The 19,128-nt window shown below is 47.1% G+C and overlaps 1 protein-coding gene across 4 annotated transcripts in view; it reads left to right on the top strand.

Annotated features, from left to right (window-relative positions):
* The window catches only part of WDFY4 (WDFY family member 4), a 267,773-nt gene that overhangs the window by 8,574 nt on the left and 240,071 nt on the right, over positions 1-19,128 (top strand). For all 4 annotated transcript variants that reach the window (XM_032837856.1, XM_032837848.1, XM_032837867.1 and 1 more), the window contains exon 2: positions 11,166-11,416. In XM_032837856.1, coding sequence (XP_032693747.1) covers positions 11,183-11,416 — 234 coding nt within the window. In that variant the 5' untranslated portion in view covers positions 11,166-11,182. The remainder of the gene's footprint in view (positions 1-11,165; positions 11,417-19,128) is intronic.

Genomic DNA, 19,128 nt, shown 5'->3' with positions numbered 1-19,128 from the left:
ACACTTGACCTTCACTTCTTAGGTTGGAGAGCAAGTCACAGACTAGCAGCGGAGCGGCTCCCCGATGACGGGGGCTGGGCCTCTTGTTCCTTGTGCTGTCTCTAGCCCATGTCTTTGTGCAGATGGTGACAGCTCGGTTGCAGCTAAGCTTGGAGGGTCTGGCCAGGGGAACTGCTCCCTGGCTATTTCGGGCAATGTGGAAGTCAGTGCACATACCGAAATACAAAACCAGGGACCCTCCTGCAGGACCTGGCGAGTTCCTACATTCTGTTACTGTTGCACAAACCACAGAGGTGTGTACTAAATGGGAGTGCTTGGCCTGGAATCAGAAAAAGGAAGTTACAATGGTCGGGGCAGGTGCAAACCGCCCAGTTCCTGTCAATCAGAGTCCCCATCTTAGTCTTCATGGGGGTGTTCCTCAACTTCTGGAAATAACCCAGTCATTTGAGGCAGGATGTAGGCTTGTGGGTGGGCTCTGCTGTTCTCTGCCAGTGGGAGCTCTCTGCCCTCGGCTGATGGAGGAGGTGCAGACACTTGCTAACTGAAGAGGACTTGGGGCAGCACCCAGGCGGCTGCTGGTCCTTGCGCTGGAACTGGGTGTCAAGGCTCTCAGGGAACCTCTAACACTACTTGTTCTACTGTCCCATCAGCCACTGTCTGCAGGGACGCTTGCCACTACCCATGCTCTTGTACTCGCCCTGGAGCTGGCTGTTGGGGAACGCACTCCTGCTCCTGTTTCCCACTTTTTATCTTTAAGATGGCCAAATCGCCACTTCTAGCTTTGTCTCTGCGAATCCCAGGACATACTTCTGAAGCCTCGATTTAATCCACCAAGTATCCTGCTCTCCTTTCAAACCAGTGCCTCGTTGTGAGAAAATCTGAGATAGGACACTGTCGGCAGACAGGCCAGGGGTGGGCTGATACAGAAGAGAAGCCAGGTCTAGGGTGGGGTCCAGCTTGCCCTGGCTTTGGGGCTGGACCCTAAAAAGTGACCAAGGCTCCAGAGCACACCCACAGAGAGCTATCTGGCCTTAGGCTCCTCCAGGAAGGGCAGGCAGATTTCAGGAGCCCGGAGGCAACAACACACACAAAGGGAGCGGGCTAGGGTAGGACATGTGTGGAGTTGGGGTCGGGGTACTGTGAGCCACAAGGCAAGAGGTGTGGGCATTCTGCAGACATCTAGCCTGTGCTGGATGGCCTCTCACATATATTCATATGCTTAATTCTTTCCACAGTCTGGTGAGATGATATTCCTCCCATTTTACAGGTGGATGCATGGAGGCTCAGAGACTGTAAGTCACGAAGGCAGACAGCTAGGAAGAGGTAGAGCTAGGATTTGAATCAGATCTGTCTGAGGCTGCTCTGGGTCTGCCCTTGGAGCTGGGTGGGGATGCAGTGAGTCAGGTCCGGCCCAAAACTCCAAGCTCAGGGTGGTGATGGTGTCTTACTAGGGAATTAAGGCTGCCACAGAGGCAGACTCAGAGGTCCCATTCCCACACATCCTGAGCTGGCCTGCTGATGGGCCTGGTACCCTTGGCCCCTGCCAGCTCACAGCCCAGGAGCTCATCTGGCCTCCAGTCACAGCTCTGGGATCACCTTGCTCAGGGATTCTTAAGGGAGGCACTCCTCCAGGGCCTTTCGACTTCTTCCCAGGCCGCTTGCCTCTCCTGGGGATGCATCGAAAACACCTGAGACCTTGTAGAAAACACGCTTGCTGGGGCCCCACCCAGACCAATGAAGTGGTCCTCTTCAAGGAGCAAGGCCCCACTGGGGGGTTCTGGTGTGTGGCCTGGGCTGGTGCAGATTGCTCTATTTCTAGATGCACCGAGCCATTCTTAATGCCGTCAGCTTCTCTTAGATGTCCCTTTGCCTCTGTGTTTCCATGATTCTCATGGCCAGAGTGTTTCTTGCCTATACCTGGGGTGTACTTGAGGCCCTGGCTCTTCTTGCTTCTCGTTTCTCCCTGCTCCAGGCCTGGCTGTGCCAGCCAGGAATAACTTTTCTAGAATTTGTTTATATAGAATCTATTTATTTCTAGAATCTGTTTTATCTCTTCTTTATCTCTTCTACACCTTCAAGATCTTCTCATTATCTAGAACACCATGTCCATGCCAGCCTACTCTCCTGGTCCTTCTTGACTTAGCTGCACCATGATTTCCTGGGCTCTCCTTCTCCTCTCCAGAGAGCCTGTCTGCTTACACTGACCTTGTTTCCTGCTCACCACCCTGTTCCAGCTCTTTGGCTGGCCCTGGCCTGTGCAGATGGGGCCGCGATGTTCGTCAAGCCCTTTGGAGTAGCAGCCACAGCAGGATGGGGAGAGGCAGGAGGAACATCCCTTTCCACATGCTACCCATGACCTCTTTCTCTTGGGGACCCATTGTCCACAGTTGCACATCTGGTCCTCTTTTGGTCAGTTCTCAGCTGCAGAGACAGGTAGGGGGTGATTCTCTTACCCACCACCCCAGATCTGGCTCCTCCCTGCCCCTAAGAAGGTACAGCCCGATGTTGCAGCTGCTGCATGGTGTCTGCTCAGCAAACACTGAGGGCCTCAGGAAGGGCTGTCCCGCAGAGGGTTCCGCTGTGCTGCTGAGCTCAGAGGGAGATCAGAGCTTTCTCGGGAACACTGGCTCTCAGGAGCTCGAGGCAGACCCCGTGGGAAGTCTCATGCCCTGAGGAGACCCTGCAGCCATAGTGACCAAGCTCTGTCCCTTCTCATCTTGTTCCTTCATGGACAGCTGGTACTTGCCCTGGCATCCAAATGAGGTGTGAGATGTGGTGGTATGAGGAGAGGGAAGTGGGAGCTGGAGGGAGTGTGTATGGACAGGGCTCTCTGGGGGACCGTGGAGAAGCTAGGGTGGGTTGCGGTTGTGGCCATCCTGAGTGCCTCGGCTTTGTGGCCCCTGGGCAGGGCAGGCAGGGAACGAGGTCATGCATTCCATGTTCAGAGGTCTCTGCTTTGGGGGCCTGCGTTGGCAGAAGCAAAGGGACGGTGACATCGCTGTCTCCTGTCCACGTCACACCACACAGGTGCTCATGCCCCTGATGTAGTTTCTGTTCCTGGAATTTTGCCTTTTCCAGAGTGTCAAGGAAATGGGATAACACAGTATGTAGCCTTTTGAGACTGGCTTCTGTCACTTGCTATAAGACTTTGAGGTCCATCAGGTTGAGGTGTGGGTCAGTAGTGTGTTCCTTTTTACTGGGGAGAAACATCCCATTGTCAGGATATACCTGAGTTTGTTTGTTCTTTCACCCGCTCAGGGCCATTTCGGTTGTTTCCAGGTCTGGGCAGCTATGCATACACCTGTTACAAACATTCACACGTAGGTTTTGTATGAAGGTAAGTTTTTATTTTCCTAGGGTAAACACCCAGGAGCCTAACTGCTGGGTGAGTATATGTTCAACTTTCTAAAAAAAACTGCCAAGCTGCTTTCCAAAGTGGCTGGACCACTTGTATTCCCATCAGCCAGGATGCATCCTTGCCAACAGTTAACAATCTGTGTTTTCTTGTTTTTTTTTTTTTTTAAAGATTTTATTTATTTATTTGACAGACAGAGATCACAAGTAGGCAGAGAGGCAGGCAGAGAGAAAGAGAGAGGAGGAAGCAGGCTCCCCACTAAGCAGAGAGCCCCATGTGGGGCTTGATCCCAGGACCTTGGGATCATGACCTGAGCCGAAGGCAGAGGCTTTAACCCACTGAGCCACCCAGGTGCCCCGTTTGCTTGTTTTTTTTAAAGACATTCTAACAGGTGTATCCTGGTATGTCCTTGCGGTCTTCCTCTGCAATCCAACTGTCTGGCTCAGTTCTTCTGGTTAGCTATGCTAGGCTGTGGAGGGAGCAGAGCTTCTATATTACTAGAACTTCTACAACAGCTTCTTCTTTTCAATTTACTTTTAACTTGTAAGCTCTCCTGTTAGCAGGAAATGGCAGGGAAGAGGAAGTGAGGCCTCGCCCCACCTTGCCTATGTGTTTGGAACAAGAATGCCTTTGTTTTTTCTTTCTGAGGGCTCTAGGTTAAGGCCAGGTCCTTGCTGACACAGGAGCAAGAGAGTATGGATCCGCTGACATGTGACGAGGAACTGACTTTCCAGGGGAAAGGAAAACAGATCACGTATAGCCATGCGTGGAGAGCTGCTGTTGTGCTCTGTATCGTCTGATTTAGAGGTGCCCCCAGCTCTGGGGCCCGGGGGGCCACTGCCTGTGATGTAGAAGGGAAACAGGTTTGCCTCTACCCAGAGTGCACAGCGCAGAGGCAGGAAGAGTCACATAGGCTGAGGAGAAATGGGGAGGAATTCCACCTTGAATGGCACCATCACAGCTCTTTGTCACCAAATCTGGGCTTCTCCACGGAAGACACTGAGTCTTCCCTGTGACCTGCCTGTTAGAGAGCAGCTCCTTGCACCTTCCTGCTCCGTTTTCCCTCAAATGGCTTCCCAGCACCTTAGCTCCGAGGGCTGCTAAATCCTGTCTTATATCCTGAGGTTTCACCTGTTGGCAAATCAAAGTCAGGGAGGAAACGGTCAATGTTGGTTTAGCTGCCCAAACATCAGCAACCCAGCTGACTCTCCAGCGCGCAGCCGCCAGCCGGCTGCCCTGGGCCCTGTGCTTCTGATACATCCCAAAGCAGAGTTCTAATGACGCTATGGAATTATGCAGGGTAGGTGAGGTGGGAGCGCGGATGGGCAGTGATACCTATCTTGGGGGGCCCACGTGGGCACTCCCTGGGAACCCCCTCCTGTGCTGTCACTGTAGATCCGCCTCTGGTTCCCTGCACACAGGCATGGACAGGGAACTCCTCCTCTGCACCGGCCCACCATGCACAGCCCCAGCTCTCAGCCCACTCAGGCACCTCTCCAGTGCGTCCACATGGACTCATGTCCCACGTCTCTTCTGTGGTCAGTGCGTAAAGGCCAGAGGGGAGAACTGAGATCACCAAGACCATTTCAATGAGGAGAAAGCTAGCGTCGGAGAGGGGGAATAACTTGGTGAAGGCATCGCAGTAGCCCAGCTGGGACTGAACCCCTGCCCTGTGACTCCTGTCCTAGCCCAAAGCTTCCCTCCGTTTGAAGGCAACAGGAGTGGCCAGCTTCTTGCCCCGTGCCTCTCTCTTGCTGCCTCATGCAGGTTGCAGGAAAGCAAGACCTCTGGCCTGCCTGGTTGGCTGTGTGAGGAACCATGACTAAACTGTGCTGTGTGTGACATGTCCTGAGCCTGACTGGGAGAACAGCTCACTGGCAGAGAGGGGGCCTGGAGACCCCTGGAACACCCCCCACAGCTTCCAGTCCTCTGGGTCTGCCAAAGCCGTCTTTCCCTTTACCTCGCCCCAACCGTACCGCAGCCCTGCTCCGCCCAGCAAACCTCTACCTCTCCAAGAAATGTTTGTAGGGAGGCATGCCTTCCCTCAACCCAGGCTACCCGCCCAAGCAGGAGTCCAAGCCCTACCATCTACCTAGGGTCCCACACCAGCCCTTGTTTGAGCTTAGCCTCCGGTGTGCTTTGCTGTCTGCAGACCCAGGATGGACTCTGCCTTGTCTGCTGACTGACAGTGGGACCCTGGGTTGGTCACTTCCCTTCTCTGAGCCTCAGTACCAGCTGCAGACGGAGGCTGATCCCTTTGACATTGCTGGAGGGTAGGAAGATGACATGAAGTGCGCAGGCATTTAGAGAGGGGCCAAGTGATCGTCCATTCCCTCCGTCTTAATGGTGACATGTGCCAAACACTAGCTTAATCCCGGACCCCTGTGAGGGGTCCTGTTATAATCTCATTTTATAAATGAGGACACAGGCACGAGATGTTTCGTCTACTTGTTCTAAGCCCGTTGATTCAAGCTGGAGAGGCCTCGTTCTGGGGTCTCTGCTCGTGACTGCTATGGTGTGTGTATTAGGGTCGAGTCTATGGAAGTTTGGGTCTTGCAGTGGTGTTTGGTCAATTTGGTGATTTTTTTTTTTTTTTTTTAAAGATTTTATTTATTTATTTGCCAGAGACAGAGGGAGAGAGAGTGAGCAAGCACAGGCAGACAGAGAGGCAGGCAGAGGCAGAGGGAGAAGCAGGCTCCCCGCCAAGCAAGGAGCCCGATGTGGGACTCGATCCCAGGACGCTGGGATCATGACCTGAGCCGAAGGCAGCCGCTTAACCAACTGAGCCACCCAGGCGTCCCAATTTGGTGATTTTTTTAAAAATATTTTATTTTTTTTTATTTGACACAGATTGAGAGAGAGAGAGAGCGAGCGATCACAAGTAGACAAAGCAGCAGGCAGAGAGAGAAGGAGAAACAGGCTCCCCGCCAAGCAGAGAGCCCGATGCGGGGCTCGATCCCAGGACCCTGGGATCATGATCCAAGCCAAAGGCAGAGGCTTAACCCACTGAGCCACCCAGGTGCCCCAACTTGTTGATTTTTGTGACAAAATGCCCTCATTCCCCATTCTCATCAGGGGAGGCCAGTGGGTGGGGTCAGGCATCTTTTGGGTGAGACTCTGTCTCTTTTTGAAACTTTGATGTTCGCTCATCATGGATTTTTTGGCATTAATTTTGATTTTCATGGACACTGCATTAAAACGTTATTTATCTTGGCTACTGAGATTTTTTTGGGGGGTCCCCTTACGTCTTGTGCCTGAGGTGTCTTAACTTGCCTCACCCCAAACCCAGCCCTATCCCAGTGACCCTACTCCCGACTTACTCCATTTTGCCCAGAATATGAAAGTGTTAGCACCTTCTCACAGAGGTAAGAAGGCACTTTTGATAATGAAGTGGATTAGAATGATTTCTTCTTGCCATTTGTCACATAGCCCTGAGAGGTTAGTTGCTCCCTGTTACCTTCCTCTTACAAATAAAGTAGGTCTAGGGGGATGGGCAGAACCAGGGTGGGGGATGGGCACAGTCTGACAATTGAGTCAGACAACTTCTCCCTGGGATTTCATGGATCCCCATTTGTTAGAAATTCTTGTTTTGAAAACGTCTCTCTTCAAGAGAATGTGATTCAAATGTTTCACTTCAGTAAATACAGCTTCTTAATTTCAGAGGAAATCTGAAGTGGTTTCTGATATCTCCACTGAATATCCAGCCACTTTCCCCAGGACCACATTTCACCTTATGTTCTCACCGGCTTGATCTTAAAATGTGGCATGGCGGCAAGCCCCCAGAGGGGTGTTATTGAATGGAACTCTTAGTTGTACCTGTAGGGGTGGTTACAAAATGACTTTTATGTGCTGGAGGCACCACTTAGCTTGGCTTTAATAGTCATTCTGCGGATTGGGTTGTGTGTGCTGGACCCGGGACTGGTTCTGTTGGTGATGGAGATGGTGGTTTGGTTGGGATATAGGGATTGTCAGAGTCTAGGGGAAATCCAAGTAGAGATCTTGAAGTGAGGAAAGAGAACATGTTTAGAGGAGGGGTCTGGACTGCAGAGAGAGGTTTGGGTGCCATCAGTGTATGAGTTCATTCATTCATTCATCCATTTATATAGTAACATTTTGTTGAATGTCTATGTAGTGCCAACCACTGACACAGATGCAGTGCCTTCCTTCACAGAGCTAACATTCAGTGGATATGTGGCTCTCAGGGGAGTAGGAGATCTCCTACAGGGAGCTCATGAAATGAGAACACTTGCCATCTGACTCCAGAAAACCACTGCAGGGATCCCTGAAGGAGACTGAGCAGCAGACAGACAGAAACACGGTATAGCAAGATACATGGCGGGATGCCAACAGAGATGCCATTGCTTTTTAACCTACCAAGCGAGCAAGAATTAAAAAACAATAAATAAGAAAGTGTGAACTCTTGTGCATTCTTGGTCAGAGTACTATGCATTGATGCAGTGTTTAAGGAGAAGCAGTTTGGAAATATGTGTCAAGATTCAGCTATTTCCCTTGTAGGGATTTAAGAATGTATTACAATCTATTATTTAATCACGGATATATGCAAAGACTTAGACATAAGGCCTATCATTGAAGTATTATTTATAGTCGTGAGTAATTTGAAACTACTTAAGTGCCTATGTGTAGGAGATTAATTAAATGAATGATGATCAACATGGCCCTATGGTCACCATCAGTCATTCAAAATGAAGATGTAAAGGATCTACAACATGGAAAGTATTCATGATCTGTTTTTGTGACAAAAAAAATGTTATGAACTAATTTTTTAGAAAAATGGGTTGAGAGAAGGTATTTTTGATTTTTAAAACCAACGAGGGACAAGTTTCTAGAATATACTTCTTCAAAGCAATAAGCAAAAGACAGGCGAGGAAAAATCAGCAAAGGTTATGAATAGTCAGTTCCCAGAAAAAGAAGTGCCAATAGCTAAGAGGCATCTGTGCTGCTCAGGCTCATTAGAGAAATGCAAATTAAAATGACAATGAGGGATCACTTTACTTCAATCAGATCGGCAGGCATTAGAGAGCTGGGTAATTGGTGAGGTGGTAGAGGAGCCTGTGGGCAAAGTGTGGTCCGGTGCCAGCTTTCTGGAAACATCTCAGTTGGTGGTACTTTGTTGATGTAAGCAGGCATAAAACCTTGACTCAGCACTCCTGCTCCCAAGTCCATACCCGGAGCCAGTCCCATGCAGCCCCATGAAGGGACCTGCATAGAATGTGCAGGACAAAATTGAATGCAGCATAGGAAGTCGCGGACAATCTGGCCATGGCTGCGGAGTGAACAAGTCAAATAGGCATGTGATACCCACTTTGTAACATGGGGCAGCAGTTAGAAGGAATGAAGTTGACAAGCACAGAGCCCCACAAGGGTCGGTCTGAAGGCATATGCTGATGAAAAAGTGAGCTGCAGAAAAGATGCAGAAGGTCATTCGGGGAACTCATAATGCCTGTCTTCAGAAATCGTGTCACCTGTGCCATGTTTTATAAGAACCCATGTTGTGAAGCAGGTGGAGCTGGCAGGGCAGGGTGGCGAAGAAGGAAATGCAAGTGGGGAATGGAGGGCCAAGGAATAAGTAAATAAACCAACAAAGCCAGTCAGGAACCTGGTCCAGGTCAGGGAAGACTGCCAGGATGTGAGCCATCCCACCACCTGCTCCTGAGGGTCAACCCAACAAAGGAAATCGAACTCCCACCAAGCCCCAGCCAACCATCAAAAGCAAAAGTATAAATACAAAGTTTGCTTCAACAATATGAGGAGGATTTTTTTTTATTAAACAATGTATACATAGATAAGAGCTAGAATACCAACAGTCCTTTTTCTGGGTACAGGCAAATAGTGTCAAAGGCTCAGAAACAGCCAAAGTAAAACCAATACATCACTGAAATAGTAATTAGTGAAAATTGATCGTGTACACACCAAAAAAGACAGCTTGTGAAGTGGGAACACTCAACCCAAGACATGGAATGAGGCTCAGGGGTATATTGTTATAAAGCAGCTTATATAGTGAGAAAGCAGTGATTTTATTCTTCACAGCGAGAGGTTATAATGTTAGAATTTTCTTCAACGACTGGCAGTTGGTCAGTGGTTGCCTCCTATCAAACTTGGAAAACAGTTTAAGTTTTGCTTCTTATTTCCAGATATGTAAGCAAGAAACAACTGAGGTCAAGTTAGTTTTGCAAAATAAGTTAAATTAAGCTTTGCTTGTATGACTAAACTGGTTCTGTCTGCTCAGGGAATTTTCCAGGCTGGTTTGTTTTTTTCTTTACTACTTGATTGTCTTCCTGATACTTGGTTCCTTTCCTGTTTTGAGACTGAACTTACATGGCTTTTGTAATAAGAAAATGAAGTTTGAGAGTAATAAGCATGTGTATTGGAAGAAGCGCTAGGGACTCAGGGAGTTGTGTACGTAAAGGGTGAGAATGTTTCAAAGAGGGGTGGTGCATCTGGCCCTATGACCTTTCATCCATTCCCATTCTAGCCTGCAGGGGGTGTGTGCTGGGCTAAAAGATAAAGCATGACTACACCCCGAGCTGCTGTAGCCCAGAGCAGAACACTGGTGGATCCATCTTTTTGTGCCCATCCCTCTGGTTCCTACCCCATGATTGGTGGTTGTTGGTCACCGGCCAGATTCCAGAAAGGACTCCTACAGGGTGACATTGTGGTCAGGGAGGGCTTTTTGCAGGAAGCCTGAACGTTCTGGGCACCATGTGGAGTTTCCTATACTCCTGACATGCAACGAACAAATCTTTGTTGTCCTGTGACTGAGTCATGACACAACTAAAGACAAGGGCAGTTGAAGAGTCAAGGACACAAATAAAGGCATCTTCTTGAGATCACCCTTTTGGCAAATTGGTCTTTGGCTATTTTTACCACATAAATTCTTGTCCGCATGCCTACTGACCCAAGATCTGCAGCTTGTGCACATCATCCCTGTGTGTGTTAAAAAAGGAACTCTTTTAAGTTAGCATGGGGTGGGGGGGTAATTGAAGAGTCCTTTTGAGGACAAAGCTCTAACAATATGGAATGTGAACCAAATAATGCTGAGAGTAAAGAACCTATATTCTTTCAGACTCATGCAGTAGAAGGAAGTTACCACTGAAGATATAAAATTATAGGCCTGTACAAATGTTGGTGACAGGGGTGCCTGGGTGGCTTAGTGGGTTAAAGCCTCTGCCTTCAGCTCAGGTCATGATCCCAGGATCCTGGGATCGATTCCCGCATTGGGCTCTCTGCTCAGCAGGGAGCCTGCTTCCTCCTCTCTCTCTCTCTGCCTGCCTCTCTGCCTACTTGTGGTCTGTCAAATAAATAAATAAATAAATCTTTAAAAAAAAAATGTTGGTGACAGTTGTACATATCCCTTCTACTTACTCGGCCTTTTAGAGGAGGAACAGCAGCAGGTAATAAACAAAACCAAACCAAACAACAACAAAAAACAAGCTTTGGTGTTAAAGGTTTGCCCTTCAACTGGATGTCTAGCTGCTGATATGCCTTCGGCCCAGCCACATTCCTTTTTTTATATAGTGAAAATAAAAATACCCACTTGTCTCCTGAGTCTGTGTAAAGAGCCCAGCACAGTGCCAGGCACATGTCAGATTGCCACTGTAAGTCACATCTAAGTCAGAATCTCTTTAAAAAAAAAAAGTCTTCCTATTTTCGTCAGTTCAGTTTCAGATTCTTAGCGGAACCATCTTCAATAGGAACTGAACTGGGTGAGTACAGTACCTTGTCCCACACACAGCTTCATTAGGAAGTGCTTGACAGGACTTGACATTTTTGTTTTTTGTTCTGAATTCAGATCTGCTTTGCTAAGGCATGGAGGCAGAAGAAGTTTCAAGGGCTGAAGACGGAGCTGAGTATCCAGGTTCTAAAAATGAAGGCCAGCCTGATGTTGCTCAGCCTGACTTCCCACATGGAGGGCAATCTCCTGGTCCCACTGCTCTCTGGGAGATGCTAGAAAGGAAATTTCTAGAATACCAGAAGTTGGCTCATGGGAGCCTGGCTGAACATCAGCAGAGCCTGTTGGATCTCCTTCCGCTGTTCCTGAAGGTCGGTATTCTTATTTTTGAAACTGTAAGTAGATGATACAGTGCTCTGGGGACACTTCTGCGATGATTGGAAGCTGGAGTTGGTGGTTTTAATATCATCACAAGTGGTCCCTGTTGGGTTTCTTAGAGGGGAATGTTGTGCTATTTAATAAAGATGGCAAGCAAGGCTCATCTCCAGGATGAGGAAGAGTTGGAAAGGACAGTTGGCTCTTGAGTAATATTGTCTCCTTAGTTAAAAAAAAATTATATTGTTCAACCACCATCCTAATGTGGAGCCAGAGAAAGACCAGCCCCTCTGGAGCTAGGGAAGGAAGGTGTGTTCTGGGTTGCCAGGATAGCAGGTAACCTCAAACACCAGCAATGCCAACAGTGAGGACAGGGAGAACCCAGCCACTGGCATGGGAGAGAAGGGCAGCCTGTCCACAGAGCTGCCATTCTGGCCAGTGGCAGCTGGTGATGGTTTGGGTACAAAGGATTCCTTTTGTTGTCTCAGAACAAAGGTCCTGCCAATGAGGTCTGCTTTATAGTTGAATATGTTGAAGTTTAGTGGCAGAGTTGGAGACACATCTTTTTATGAGGGCTTAGTTTTTGCTTGACTATTGATTTTGGGTTATTATTTAAAAAATATAGAGCTACATTCAAAGCACAAAGAATATGAGATACTTTTCACATTTGAAACTAGGCTAAGACAGATGGAGACCTTGCCACATTTTCATTGGGAAACTCCCTTGTTGATTTGTTTCATCTAACTTATTAACCAGAAATATTTAAGGATTTCTAAAGATGAATTGGAATCTTCTTGGGATCATATTTCTAGGATGCACTGAGTACTTAGGCATGTCCTTCTGTAAAGAATTTTGCCAAGTAACTTACTGCCCATGAATTCATTATTTTCCTCCATCTTTTGGACTTGTATACCCCATCCATTCCATTTCGCAGATTGGATAACTGGCACATAAAGAATGTACGGGAAAAGTAAAACTACGTTAAGAGAGAGAGCTAAGGTTTCTCATTCCTAGCCCTCCTTGCCCCAGCAACCCTAGCTTCTGGAGGGTGGTTTAGTCTCCTCCAGTTCTCAGGTCACCTTTGCCTTATGGAAGGAAAAATGTGAGCAACCTCCTGTCCTCCACCAAAATTTGCTGCCCCATAGGTGTGTGGGCTCGGCCATTGCATGGTCTCTTTGCCACCCATCTGGTCAGCCATGGCTCTGTTGAAAGGGCTCTCATTCATGATGAGACAGAGCTTGGTCCTTCTTCACCTCTGTCTAGACTGTTGATTTAAGAATTCATTCATGTGTTGCACACATAAACTCTTATACCCTGAGCTCGGCTATGATAGTTGAGAAGACGGACAGAGGTTTTACACCATGGAGAGTTTAGTCCAGAGTAGAGGATACTAAGTAGCACCCAGAATGTGTCTTGTTTTCTTGAAGGGGTTAACAAAGGACTTTGTGGCCATTTTTTTTTCAAAATGGAAAGTTTTCGCGTGAAAATCAGATTTCCAGTTTCTCTTGAAAATTTTGGTAGATGTAATACTGACAATTGGATGGAGATGGTTAGGGGCACCCCTTTTAGACAGAAGATGGTCTCTGTTTCTCAGTTTGCCCCAGTCCACCATTCCCTAATATCTTTCACCCAACCCACATTACTCATTTCTGTTGCCTGACCTGAAGGGATTTGAGCTTGTGACCTCACACGCACAAGCAGTTTTTATTACTGAATTTTGGTAGTGGCCCATGTTTCCCAAGCTCTGCTCTTGTCACTAGAGGCATAATGACCCTATTGTTGAACATATGGGTTTTCGCGTCAAATAGAGCTGGTGTCAAGTCCTGGCTCTATTGCTAATTAGCTGTGCATCCTTGAACAAATTATTAAATATTAATGAACCTCAGTCTCCTTGTCTGTAAAGTGGCATCAGTAACAGATTGCTGGGAGTCTGTGAGGGTAAGAGGAGATAATGATTGTAAAGTTCACAGCACATGGAGAGCAGACGTAGTTCTCATTACCTTTCCACCAGCCACCAGGATACTAACTGTGTGTGTGTAGTTTGAGATCCCATTTCCAGTAGTGTCCAAACTGTTGACACAATCTATACGTTTTGGGTCCCTGGAGCTCACCTCTGATGAACCCTGCAGGAGTAGAATATTCCAGGCTTTTTATCATTGCTTAAAATCTCTATTTTTTTTTTTATTAAGTCCTACATGTCTACAAACCTGTTGTTGTTTCTGTTAAGTTCTAACTAAGAAAACCCCACCAGAGTGACAGCACTTAGGCTTCTTAATTAAGGGTTGGTATAATGGAAGGGGAACATGGAGAAGGTTAGAGGGTTATTGTTATTATTATTTTTTTGAGTATAGCGTAGATAAAAGCTGAAGTGTAGATGAAGACTGAGAACACTCACTAGAATACAGGTCCTCGCATAAGAAGTCAAGCTTGAAACTACTCTGTTCTGAATTTTATAATCACAGAACAATGTTCTTCAAGATCATCTATAAAGAACCCCCTTGGAAATACAAGGATTTAAAAAGTCATGCCAAAAGGGTGCCTGGGTGGCTCAGTTGATTAAGGGTCCGACTCTTGGGTTTGGCTCAGGTCATGATCTCGGGGTCATGAGATCGAGGCCCCTGTCTGGCTCTACATTCAGCATGGAGTATGCTTGAGGATCTCTCTCCTTCTCTCTCTGTCCCTCACACTTGTGCATGCTCTTGCTCTCTCTCTCTCAAATAAATAAATAAATAAATAAAATATTTTAAAAAAATCAAAATAAAAAGTTACGCCGAAGCCTTAGTCATGCACTGGTTATCCTGGCAGCCATGCCCCTACTGGGCTCTGAGACAACTGAGGGCTCTAAAGGAGTCTTGGACTGCTTTGGTTGATGGAGCTCAATTCTCTATACCTGACTCTTTTCACTTTAGGGCCAAGGAAAATTAGGATGATCTGGAATATTCTTTGTTTTAAGATAATGCACACAAGGGATTTTTGAATCACCACCCCCCCTGCTTGGAAAAGGCTGTGTCCCTGGATTGGGGGCTTTTTTGCCTGCCTTGCCCAGGCCCTGTGTCAGTCAGAGGTGGTATGGAAGGGGCAGCCCGGAGCTCGGGGGAGGGTTGACAGCAGTGAGTGCCCCATCTCAGTGGCCGCCACCTGCCTCCACCTAGTGAGTCTTGAGATTTGGAACAGGGACTGTTTGGTGTGCCAGACTCCCTCAGAACTGCTTCTTTCCCATCTTCTTCCCAAAAAAAACTTCCCTCTGGCCTCTTCGGCTTTCTCTCCAATTTGATTCCTCCAAATCCACAACAGAGGATCGTGTTTTCCCTAACTCTGCATTAACTGCTAGGCAAGCACAAGAATGGGTTTGGTTGGTTCTGTAGCAAATCCCAGCCCCATTGCCTCCTGAGTGGAGAAGCATCTACAGGGCTGTTGAAAAGTGAACCCATGCAAAATTTGGGTGATTCTCTTGGTAGTAAGGAAGAGCCTGATGGAATTTGGGGCATTGGAACACCAATGAGGAACTGCTCTGGGAGGATGAGTCAGAAAGGAAGTTCTCATCCAGAGCTACAGTCTCTCCTCCCCCACGAGGCTCCATCGATCCTCTCCAGAGATCAAGGAGGAGTTCTTAGCCAAGAGAGGTGGGCACTTTCACTGAGAATAGCTAATAATATTCACCAAGCTCTAACTACCTAAACCAGGCATTTTGTTTAATGTTGATAAGCCTTCATAATAACCCCGTGAGGTGGGGGTCATTTTTATCCCAGCCTTGCAAATGAGGGAAGAGAGGTTTAGAGACGTTGCATAACTTGGCTGGGGTCACTTCGTTGTTCTTGAGGAGCAGAACTCAACAGGGACAATATGCCCAGACCTGTGTCATTAGCCCCTGGGCTCCCTCACTTGGGCAGCACTGGGGTTCATAGAACGGAGCACATTTGACTTCCTTCCCTGTCCCATGACTCCCTGGACATATGGCTTTGCCTGGCTAGTACCGAATGGGTACAAAAAGAATGTCATGCCCTCTACATGTGGTGTTTGGATAGCTCCAGGATGTTGCAGATGAAAATGAGGTTTTAGAGCCTCACACAGGAAGCAGCATGGAGTTGATGACTTCTCAGTGTGCAGAACAGTGTTTCCAGGAAGGACTCAAGTGACTATTGTGTCCATGCCACAAGCCTTGGGCTTCGGTCTTTCTAGAACCCTTCCTATCATAGTCTCTCACATCAAGAGAAGTAGGCCTTCCTCTAGCAAGCCTGGGAAGATCTGCTGGCCCTTGGTTGAGTTTGTTTTGAGGGGGAAAGGAAGTGCTGTGGGACCTCACATTGCTTAGAGATATTTGGTTATAATAGACATGGGGAAAGCTAGAGCTGTAGATGTAGTTGTTGGAATGTGTTCTTGGAATGTGTACTTGGAGAGAAAACAGGCAGAGAGACAGGGAACCCCTGTCAATGAGTGTAAAATTCCTCACTGTCTGGGACAGACGACCTGGGGGGTGGGACCAGTGGGGACAAGGGGAGCTCTGTGGATGTGGTAGATTATAGAAGCTGAGAATGGGTCCACACTGCTCCCTTCGAGAGGTGGCATCCACATCCCCTCCTCTGGGATCTGGATGGATTTGTGATGACTTGGCCAATGGAATAGGGCAGAAGTGAGACTTGCAGGTCTAGGCTTCAGGAGACTCGCAGGTTTTTCTCCCCATCACTTGTAACTTCCTGTCACTCTTAGAACTCTGCTGCCATGCTGTGAGGGAGTCTCAGCAGCCCTGAGTAAAAGCCTACATGTAAGGGAACTGAAGCCCTTAGCCTTGCTGCTGACGGCCAGCACTGACTTACCAGCCACTCGGGTGTGGCATCTAGCAGGTGGATCTCTAGCCCTATCAGTTGCCCCAGCTGAGTGACGCAGAGAATAGTTGTCCCTGCTGAGCCCTGATCAAATTGCAGACCCATGAGAAAAATAAGCCCCTCAATTTGGGGGTGGTTTGTTGTAGAATGATTTATAGCCAGAACAGTGGGTAACATGGCGGGGGAATCATCCATTTTCTAGTGTGGAGGGATTGGATTTAACTCGATCGCACCTGGGCAGTGAATGTGTTTGTGTGCGTGTCTGTGTGCATGTGTGCAGACACACAGGGGAGCACAGGTCCTCTGAGTCCAATAGCCCTTCCAGTGGTGTAGAGTTCATGCCACCCAGTGTGGACAATCATTCTCATGGAAACCATGCGTGGACCCAACTGACAGTGGAGGAGAGAGAAATAACGTTAGATATAATAATAAGGATGAGCAATAATTATTCCCAAGTGAAGTGTCCCAAGGGGGCAATGAAGGTAAATACCCTTCTTTGTCCATCCCTGATCTACCCAGCCTCAGAGTGGGACCTGCAATGCGGCTTCTTCCCATCTCGGAGAAACATTTTTTTTTCTGCCACCAAAGTTTTGATGCATCACTTTTTAAATTTACAGTGGAGAGGGACAACTCTGTCACACTAGCAGGGAAAATTTGCATAAAGTCTCTGAAATGTGTTGAGCTCACTTAAAGACCAAATCACCAAACTCAGTGGTAATGAAGAAATAATAACATTGCAGCCAGCCTTGAAAACCAGCCGGGTTCTGTCATTCAAAAGCTGGGGTTTTCTCCCAACCCCTCAAGAGCTTTTGTCTTTCCTCATTGTCCTTTGGAGGCCACAGTATCATTTTCTTTCTCTTTCTTCCATGGGAGAGACAGCCATGAGACACAGCTGAGATAATGCGAGTAAATAAAATTTAAAAAAAATATTGAGCAATATTCTCCCAGCATGCAAGTCCCAGTTTGGGGAAAAAATTAGGTCCTTTTGGAAGCTGCCTTAACTCTTCGGGGGTCTCCACGGTACCATTCAGTAAATGATTGCCTCTGCGCATCAAACAGCACCCCAGTGGCCTGAAAGAGTTAACGTGGCCTCCAGAAGTGCCCATCGCGGTCCCAGGAAGGAGTGTGAGCCTTGGGAGAATCTGGCTGAGCATACAATTACTGTTCAGCTCACAGTGGCCCAATTTACTTTATTGTAGAGTGCCTGTAGGAGTCCCACTGGTTGAAGACGATCTAGATGCTTCTGAGTCAACTGCCTGCAAATTGGTCTTTGAGGGGTTTGCCAGTGCAGGGAGGAGGCACAGGAATTTGTTAGGAAGATATCATAGCACAGTTCTTAGTCCTGGGGAGGAAATAATCTTACCAGAAATTCCCAGCCGAAAGGACTGATGCTTTCTTTCCAGGTGATAGCCGCTTTCCAGAAGGCAGCCATAAATTTCTTAGCTATGCACATGCTGCATGACTATGAGTGAAGATAACTCAGCTCTTCATTCTGCTGCTTGCCTGCTTCTCTGGGCTTACTCTCCTGCCTCAGCCTTCGTTTCTGTAAAGTGGGAATAATCGTAACAATACTGATCTCAAAGGGTTGTCGTAGAATTAATGGAAGGAATGCACGTAAGGGCTTGGTCCAGTGATTGGCACAGACCCAACAAGCAATACGTTCAGCCCTCAATCTGCGTGTTGTGGATTTCATCATCATGTGTTTACTTATCGAGTATTCGTTGAAAGTCTACTACAGCATCTAACACTCACCTAGCATGTCTGTAGTGGCTTTTTAAAAAATAATTTATTTATTTATTTGAGTGAGAGCTTGAGAGCGAGTGAGCATGAGAGCATATGGAGGAGGAGGGAGAGGGGGAGGGAGAGCCAGGCTCCTGGTGGAGCAGAGAGCCCAACGTGGGGCTCAATCCCAGGATCCCGGGATCATGACCTGAGCCTAAGGCAGACACCCAACTGACTGAGCCACCCAGGCGCCCCTAGCATGTCTGTAATTTCAGCAAAGTTCTGATGAACTGCTTTCTTATTTACAAAGGAAAGGGACAATTCTGTCCATTTATAGCGCAGACAATAAAAGAAGTATTTCAGGTACAAAGTTTTGTTCAAAACAAAATAAATATTCCCATACCCACCACCCATATAAAAAAAATAAAATATTTCAGATAAACTGAAGTCTCTTGTGCATGCCTGCTAGAGCTCATTCCCCTTCTGCCCTCCTGTGGTGCAAACACCCATCCTGCTGAGTTATCATTCCCTGTGGGGGAATATATATGTATATATATGTTCCCTGAACATATTATATGGATATAACGTGTATTATGTATATCCAAATATATATATCCAATATGTAGCCATGTTATACAATAATATGGATATGTTTTAATAATCATAAGTGATATTATTATGAATTTTATAGGTAGACTCACAGGTTTTTCTAGACTCAAGACTGTACTATAATTTTTACAACTTGCTTTTTGCACCCAACATTCTATTTCTGCATTTACCCATATTGATTCATGTCACTCTATTTCTTTTTCAATTCTATATCGTATCCTTACATAAGTATGCCACAGGTTATTCATTCATTGTTCTGTTGATGAACACCGAGTTCTTCCAAAATGTCACAGTCACAGACACGGTGCATAGTAGTTTGTGTTCCTGTCTCCTTGTGTACACATGCTGGCATTTCTACAGGGAATATGCCTAGAAAGGAATTGCTGGGTCATAGGATGTGTCCCCCTATAACTTTATTGGATTGGATGAAATACTCTTCAAAGGGATTTTATGCACATTGTGCTCCGTCAGTAGATCATGGGGGTTTCCTGGTCCTTTCCCACATTTAGTATTGTCAGGCTTCACATTTTTTCCAGCTGGAAATATGTGACTGT

Source organism: Lontra canadensis, unplaced genomic scaffold (genome assembly GCF_010015895.1).
Source record: "Lontra canadensis isolate GAN:19392208 unplaced genomic scaffold, GSC_riverotter_1.0 scaffold3, whole genome shotgun sequence".
NCBI classification, from domain to species: domain Eukaryota; kingdom Metazoa; phylum Chordata; class Mammalia; order Carnivora; family Mustelidae; genus Lontra; species Lontra canadensis.
Note: the sequence above shows the minus strand (reverse complement) of the source record. Positions and strands in the feature narration are given on the sequence as shown.